We start from the raw sequence: 8,597 nt of genomic DNA, 5'->3' as shown, positions 1-8,597 counted from the left end.
AAACTGCACTTAACTGCTGCCAGAAAGAGGAAGGAATGCTGAGGAGGCAGAAATAAGAGTTATCTACTTAGTCAAAACATAGGTTTAGAACCCTGGTTTTTATCACTTATTAGCTGTGTGTGAACTTGGGCACCACTGAACCAGTTTGCTCGTGTGTAAAGTGAGGATAGTACTTACTTTGCAGAGTTGTTTGAAGCTTAGAAACAGTGTACAATAGCTTAGTACTATGCATGGTACCTAATAGGTCCTCAGCAAACAGTAACTTTTAAAAGCCAAATGCTAAGGATTTCCCACTATTAAGTTCTGAGTCCCAACACTCAAAGATCAAAGGTTAGGAAAAGACATCTATAGCCATAATGAACCAAATACAAAACAAATTTTTACAAATGATAGTTTTCATTTAAGGGTAAGTATTTACAAGTTTCGGTAACCTCTAATGCTCGCCTTTAGGTTCAGCTGTTTCCTTTTGTAATCTGTACACACAAGGCACAGAGCAGCCAGGGAGGCCAAGACCAGCTAGCAACACTCAGCAGAAGCAGTAAGGTAAGAAGAATGCCCTAGAGTCCTGGCTTCAGACTCTGCTCCAAGCATCAGTCTATTGCTCAAAGGTGACTCAGAACTCTTTTTCTTTTTTTTGAGAGCCCCATTTAAAAGCACATTTAAATGCATATCATTCAGTGATGAAACTTCATATTCAATCTTCTTGTGTTTTTGCCACCAACACATCCTCTGCCTCAAATCTACAATCTGTTTTGCACCAGGGAACATTTTCAAAGGTGTTTTAATTGTCCTTGATTTAGTCATCAAACATTTCTAAGTGCATGCTCGGTGGTAGATGTCAAGAAGACAAAGATGGTCAAGTTTAATCTACTAGCAGAGATGCAGCGAAGTGCTACAGGGACTGGCTGTGGGGAGTCCGTACAGGGGTCCCTAGTAAGAGATCTGGAAAAGAATCACAAAGATATGAGCTGAAGCTTAGGGGAAAAAGTTGAGACTGCACCAGAGACAGGGGAGAGAGGTATTCTAGGCAATGGTACAAGCAAATGAGAAGAAATGGATATTAATAGCTTAATGTGTGTAGGATGTGATTTAGTGTTGCTGGAATGAGTTGGGGTGGCAGGAAATGAGGCTGGAGAAGTGGTCAGGAGCCAGATTATGAAGGGACCATGGAAATGGGCATGCAGCATGTTAGAAGGACAGATTCCTCTGGAAGCTGATAAGCATGGTGGATTAAAGCAGTGGTTTTTAACGTCTCTTAGGTCATAGACTTCTTTAAGTAACTAACAAAGGTATGGTCCCTTTCACTGGGAAAAGGTACATACACGTAGACACAAAATTTGCTCACAGTTGCTGGTTAGGAGTAAGACAGAGGAGCAACTGCAACAATTTAGGTGAGACATGAGGAGGCCTGAACTAAGCCACAGCAAGTGGGGAGAGAAAAGAGATAGATGTGAGAAAGAGAAAGATGGTTGAGTGTTACCAACAGATCTTGTCACAAATTGGATTTGAGAAATGATGGAAAGAAAGACATGCCTCTAGGATAACTCCCAGGTTGGTTTGTGGTGTAGACAACTGAGTAGAAGGTAGTGTCACTCATGGAGAGGAGCAGGCTTCAGAGGAGAAGATGGGTTCAGTTTGGGAAATGTCGAGTCAAAGGTGCCTTTAGAACATCCAAATAAAGAAGTTCAGCAGGAAGCTAAATATGCCCTTCCTTTTCTTGTACTGGTTCTCTTGCCCTGATATTCAACTACAAATAGGCTCCTAAATCTCTGTGCAACACTTCTGAATTGAGACAAGTATATTCCCCATTTGCCGAAAGGAGTCCAGAAATGGGAGAAGAAATTAAACTTCGCACACCCAAAATTATTTCACATTTTTTTTTACTAAAAGAATAGACTTTTATTAAGCACTGTAAGTTTCTTTCCATCAGCATTAACAGAACAACAGACCAATTTCCATCACAGAACAACTCCTGAGACATTTTCATTCCTTTCTGAAACACTTTCCTTAATTCCTGCAGTTTCTCCTAAGAAGCATCCATTCAAACTTACATTAATAAACTATGGAGCTTTTGTGGTGAGGTGGGCCAAAAAGGCAGGGAATTTGGAAGAGAAATACATATTATCCATCCACTAAACACACTGTCAAGAGCACAGGAGAAGAGATACTACCACAGGAAAAAACAATGAAAGATTTTACTTTTGTCAATAACATCATTTATCAGGGAGCACTAAAAATCAATGACTCCTTGAGTTAGTTTCTTTACCTAGTATGTTATTCTAAAAATAGAACAGAATAGAATAAAATAAAAGGTAGATGGGGAAGTGTCTTCTGGGAAGTAACTAAAATGAAGTCATCAGATTTTGCAGGGTTATGAGAGATTAATAAAATCTGAAATATTTAATTTGTTGCATTTACATGAAAATTCACTAGTCATTAGTTACTACCAACACAGACAAAAAGAGCATCTATAAAAGTACAAGGGCAATGTCAAAAGCTGCAGTGGGCACCCTAGCATAGGATTTTTTAAATTTTGCTTTTACCTTGGAAAAGATGATTTTGTAAAAAAAAAATATATGAAGTTATTTTCTTAGAACATCAAAATAACCTCTGATAATACTGAAGATAATTAGCAGTAACAGGGGAATAGGGGAATACCTGCAGCAGCAGACTACTGCAATAAGCCAAGGGAAAAGAAAAAGGAAAGTCAAATAAAAGAAGATGCCAAAGTCACAAGAGGGAGAAAAATATTGGGTGACACACAGTGGAACAGTGAAAACTTACCCCCACCCAAAACCCCAAGCATATTTAGGAAATATGCATCAGGAAGTAAACAAGTATAATGATTAAACCTTAGTAGAATTATACTAACTACTTTAAACTGTGGTCTACTTGTACTGTCATTTCAAAGTGGGGTGGGGGAGTCTTAGAGGCTGAAAGGGTAGCACAGACAGGCCCACAGGAGCCTTCTAAGGTTCCAGCGGACTGGATCACTATAACCAAACAGTTACTTCCACATTCTTTCTACCCTACATAAGCATTCCTCCCCCCACCCCCCTCCTTAACCACCCTCCCTAATGCCTTACCTGGCTGTTTTTCTCAGTGATTAAAAACAAGTTAATGTGACTTGGCCAACGATGCCAGGAAATCAAGATGGAGACAAAAATCAAATATCACTAGCCAAAGCAAGTGCCATTTCCTGGGCTATAAAGTCTACCCAAAGTCCTACTGGCTCAGAATGAAAATGATACAAGTGAGCAGAAGTTTATCAGGCCTGGTCCAGACTAGACTGGCCACTGAATAAGGGTGGGAGTTATAGGCTGACCCCAATACACACCAGCAGAAATCAAGAACTGAAAGTCCTTGGGGATCAGTGGCTATATACATCCAGGGTGCTTTTGCTTGTGGCCCTAAAAGGTAAAGGGGTCATTTCTGGGGGTTCCCATATGATGCATGAATTTGTTCAAGAAAGGCCACATCATAGTCAGAAATTGAACCTCAAGTGAAGGATGACAGTCTCTTCAAGTGGTACTCACAGCAAAAAGCAGACTCATGTTCCCTAATTCGAAAGAAATTAGAAAAAGTTAATCTTGCAATTAGAAAAAGTTAATCTTCCAGTAATAAACCTTAGTCTTTCTGGCTTCTAAATTGTATGTTTTGGCAGATAAATTAAAACATGGCCCTTTATGGTTCTTTCTTGTAACCTTACAAACCCAAAATCCTGAATCCAAATAAAAATCAAAGTTGGAAGTGAGACACTTGTTTCATCCTGGGCCAGGCTAGGAGAAAGTAGAGGTGTGTGGAAGGGAGAAAAGCAAGCCGTTTGGCAAACTGGAATCATCCCTGTCAAAGCAGCAATTTTACTTCTCACAGTGAATGCCTACAAAATAATAAATCTTCTTAATGCTGTGAGAGTTAACAATACTGTCACTTGATTGTGTCAAATAGATTCAAGATTCACAGAAACAGCAACTGAAGAAAATGCCTTTCCATATAACTCCAAGTACTTCCTATTAGAAATCGGAGCTAGTTAGCTATTTAATTTAACACAGCTCAGTGATTCTGGTTACTTTTAGAGCTCCAAAGGACTCCTCCCTCTGTGGCTCCAGAAAGAAATTTCCAAGCCATCTAGGTTTGCTACTAAATCCTTCTCTTGCTGGATACAGAAGTCCTAACCTTCAAGATGTTGTGAAAGTTTGGGCAGGTTAGGAGAAGAGCGGGAACCAAATTAGGGGAGCCAATTCCATAGAGGAGGTTTTTGTACACTTTGTTCTTGGTTATATCTGGCTGGGTATGCATTCTTGTCATCCTGCTTTGGTTTATGTAAGAAGTGTCTGGGCAGGGGGAAAGGCATTCTATTCTAGACCTCCCTCCCCCTGCAAGTTGTGGGTTCTCTTAAATTGGGCCAGACTAGGATAAAACAGTCTGAGACTGTCTTCAGTCTCTCATGACGATACACTCATTGTTAAGTGGGTAGTGAGCAAACAGCCTTCTGGTTGTCTGGGAAAAAATCACCAAGGACCTACTCTGGGTTAAGGTACATGGGGTTTTTCAAAAAGAGAGAGAACCCTGCTAGAAGTCTAGTCAGTTGTATTCCTGTAGAAATGGTACTTCTTGGGCAAGAATATCACAAAGCCCAAAAGGAAGTGTATGAGGCTGGAAGCCTCAACTCCTGAACGAAGACACAATGCTAATCTGTTGCAAGCCATGTTCCCATCTCTCATACTGTTGAGGAGGGAAACTGGAAGTGCGAGGTTGTCTCAAGAGTATCTCCAGAAAGGGGGAACAGCCTCTTTGTCCTGGACAGATTCTGGCCTCACTTGGGGGCTGGGAACCTTTTACAGAATACCCCTATAGGCCCGGGCCAGAGTCCTCTGAAGTCTTCCTTGCAAAGCAAATGAAAAGATCCAGTAGTCAAAATGTCAATGAACAAACGAAACAATCTAGGTATGTAAAATCAAACTGCCGATTTCCTCACACTTCCCTACCCCATCTTTCCAATGTTAGTCCTCTCTCCTTCAGGGATTAATGACAATAAATTCTAGCCTGAGGCCAGTTTGATCCCAGAGTTTCAGATGAGATTTCCTCCAAACTGGCTGCAAGCCCTGGTAATTACCTCCCATCCCCTTTCTCTCTCCCAACCAGGCTGCTCCTTCATAAGGAAATGCCCAACTTTTCCCAATCCTATTCCAACCTCCTGTTTTTACCATACAGGATGTGAGGACTCTGTTCAAGATTAGGCTTGTGACAACCCAACTGTTTGTTGTTCTGAACAGGCAATCTCTGGAAAGTACTTTTTGTCTGCTTTAGAGAAGCCCATCTTCTCATAATTGTGATGGGCTATGACTTAGTAAGGATTTTAAAATGTGGTCTTTTGAAACCTACCACTCCATAGCAGTGGAAGCATTTCTGGGAAATTCAGTAATCTTCTGGGACATCATCATGTATGTATGTGTGTGCATGTATATAAATATATATATACAAAATATATATATTTATATTTATATATACATACACACATACACATATATTTATATATATATAAAATATGTATAGATAAATAGATTTGTCTCTTTATATAAAGGGTATGTGTATGCATATAGATACATGCATTCATATATATATATCTATCCAAACATCCATACACAAACACACACACACACACACACACACAAGCATACACAATCTTTTGAGTTCCCTTTCGTACTCAATTTCATTATATTGATTCCACCCTTTCAGGGTGTGGGCAGCAGGGAGTGGGTGAACTGCACCACATCTTCTATTTTACAAACAATTCATTAGTTCAGAGGCAGGAAAAATCTGCCCAGTACTTTTCTGATTCACTTGAATCCCCCAGTACAAAGGCCATTGGTAGTTATTTTAAGTGTATAAAATTTAAAAAAAAATTAAAAAAATAAAATAACCAATACTACCTCACTTCCCTGAAAACGTCTACCTATCTGATTGTCAGGTCAGAGCTAGAGGTGGTAGTATAAACTCCTGGCAGAGGTGAATGGGGAGAAAGAGTTAGAAGATGTGGATACTGATTATATATGAAGGCCCTACTATTTCATAAAGAAAAAAGCAAGTTAGGAAGCCATATACTCAGAAAACCAAAGCTGGAACTTCTCTATAGGGCCTTATGTGATGACATCCGATAGTCACTGCCTTAATAGGCTTCCAGGGGACGTAAAGAGAATATTGGCACTATATATTCAATTTGAGAACAGGAACTATGCTTGTTGCCATTCAAATTTGATCAGAGCTTCCCTAGAAGCAGACCACTGAGTCTGGAAGCCCAGAAAAAGACAGGGAAGGGGAAAAGATGGATATAATAGAACACCCCATCCAAATTCTGGATGAAACTAGGGTAAGCATTTTATGTCCTCCTCTAACTTGGGCCTAAAATCAGAAAAGTATAGGTTTTCCCCTCTTCCTGATCTGCTGAAGCCATCTTCTGCTTGTTATTCCTCTTTCTGTTGTGCCACAGTTCCCAGCTTTTGCTCTCGTAAGCGGCTCTTCTCACCATTCTTCACGGGGAAGTAGCGGTTACCATTATTACACACACTGCTGTCTCTGGTTAAGGCACACTGTGATGGAGCTGCAAGATGATCATTCTTCTCTTCCTTGATCAATGTGCCATTGTTTCCATTTACCTGTGAGCGAGACCGACCTTGATGAGGCTCCAGGGATTTAGAAACTCCATCTGAAGTGCTCTGTCAAAAACAGAGATATTCAGTAGAAATGGTAATCCCAAACTGGCTGATCCTTCCCAAGCACGTTTATAAGCTAGCCTGCAGAAACTGCTTCAGTTCTTCAAAAACACCAGAAAGCCCAAAGCTTGTTAACACCTAGTACACTCTGACACTGTCTGGACAACTTAGGGTGACAACAAATGGATCTGACTCAAATCCAATGGCAATGACAACACAATAATGACAGAGCTACTGTTTACAAAGCTTTACAATATATTTTTTTCAAATGCCAAAAGGGACCCTAAATGGTAGATATTATGATGCCCCATTTACAGATGAGGAAGCTGAGGCTCAGAAAGATTAAAGTAACTTGCTCAAGGAGACACAGGTAGAAACTGGTGGGGCCAGGATTGCACTCCAGGTTGGTCAGCCTCTAAAGTTTACTCTCTTAACTTCCACGCAACGCTGTCCAATACTGACAATTGGACATGTAAATGAAAGGAAAAGAAAACAAATGATAAGATCTATGTGCAATATTCCATAGAATTTTTCATAAGTAAAAACAATCATCTGGTTTTCTTTTAATTTCAGAAATGTAACTGCTCTTGAAATGCTAACACCATGAACTGTATTACCTTGAAAGTGCAGTACTGGCTCTCAATGAATATTATTAGGAATAATAACAGTGGTTGGGCATGCCAGGTACTCTGATGTTGGTTTCACAGATAAGAAAGACAAATGAGGCTTGAAAAAGTAAAATAACTTGCTCAAGGTCACTGGCATGCCTAGACTTGCATCCAAGTCTGTTTGACTCCAAAGACATTGTTCTTTCCACTAAGACACAACACATAATGGAAGTCTAATACCTGTTGAATTTGTGGTCAATTATAAATAATAACTATTAATATTTATTGAGCACTTCCCATGTTCCAGGTTCTGTGTTAAACACTACATATATCATCTCATTTAATACTCAAAATAACTCTATGAGGTAGGTACCAATTCTTCCATTTTTACAGATGAGGAATTTAGAGCACAGAGAGGTTAAGTAATTTGCCCAAAGTCACAGAACTGGTAAGTGGCAGAGCCAGATTCAAAGCTACATCATTTGGCTCCAAAACCTACACAACATGTGCGTTAACTGTGAAGTGTTTCTCAAGAACCTGGAAATAAGATGAAACTAGTAATGGATGGAATTAGCCATGTGAGGTAGTCAACAAAGAAATAAAAATGTAACAAGTAAGTGACTGAAGAACTTGAGAACACACAAAACTCCACTGACCTAGGAATAATCTCAAGAAGACAGAACTGTAATGTAAGAAGATTTAATAAGCTGCAACAATTAATTATCTCAGATTTTGGAGAAAGGGCAACTGAACAGAAAAAGGAGAGTCAGCAAGGCAATCAGCAGCAGCTCTGTCTAGGGAAGATGTCTTAGCTAAAAACAAAGTCAACGTGAGGCTTTCCCTGGCCTTCCCTGGGCTACTTCTAGAGTAGATAACAGTACCCCCAGAAATCTTAGCTAAGAGAAACTTAAGATCATCTACCATCCCTTGTTTTCCCTCAGTTTCCCCATCTGTAAAATAGAGAGAATGATAGTATCTATTTCATAGGTTCCTATAAGGGTTCAATGACATACTCCATGTAAAGCACTTAGAACATGTTGTAGAACATGTTGTGCCTGGCACATTGTAAGAACTCAATGCCAGCTAATGTTACTGTTCTGATTCCATGCCCCCAGGCAAACTTCTGATACCATGGCCTCCCTTTCAGCTTGCTCTTAGAGAGAGAAAGCTCCGGTAGACATGGTTAAGAGCATGCATACAAGAGTCAGCCAGGCCTAGGTCTGAATCTTATCTCTAACAATTAGAGTTGTTATCCCGTTTCAGAATTAGCACAGCA

General features: G+C 39.9%; 1 protein-coding gene across 2 annotated transcripts in view; it reads right to left on the bottom strand.

Annotated features, from left to right (window-relative positions):
• Positions 1–1,875: 1,875 nt before the first annotated feature.
• FAM120C (family with sequence similarity 120 member C) overlaps positions 1,876–8,597 on the bottom strand; it is a 138,919-nt gene continuing 132,197 nt past the window's right edge. The window contains exon 16 of one of the 2 annotated variants that reach the window (XM_060002200.1): positions 1,876–6,716. In XM_060002200.1, the coding sequence (XP_059858183.1) occupies positions 6,465–6,716 (252 nt within the window). In that variant the 3' untranslated portion in view covers positions 1,876–6,464. The remainder of the gene's footprint in view (positions 6,717–8,597) is intronic. The other variant, XM_060002201.1, reaches the window with a different exon arrangement.

Source organism: Delphinus delphis, chromosome X (assembly GCF_949987515.2).
Source record: "Delphinus delphis chromosome X, mDelDel1.2, whole genome shotgun sequence".
NCBI lineage: Eukaryota > Metazoa > Chordata > Mammalia > Artiodactyla > Delphinidae > Delphinus > Delphinus delphis.
The sequence above is the reverse complement of the archived record's forward strand: the minus strand, read 5'-3'. Positions and strand labels throughout refer to the sequence as shown.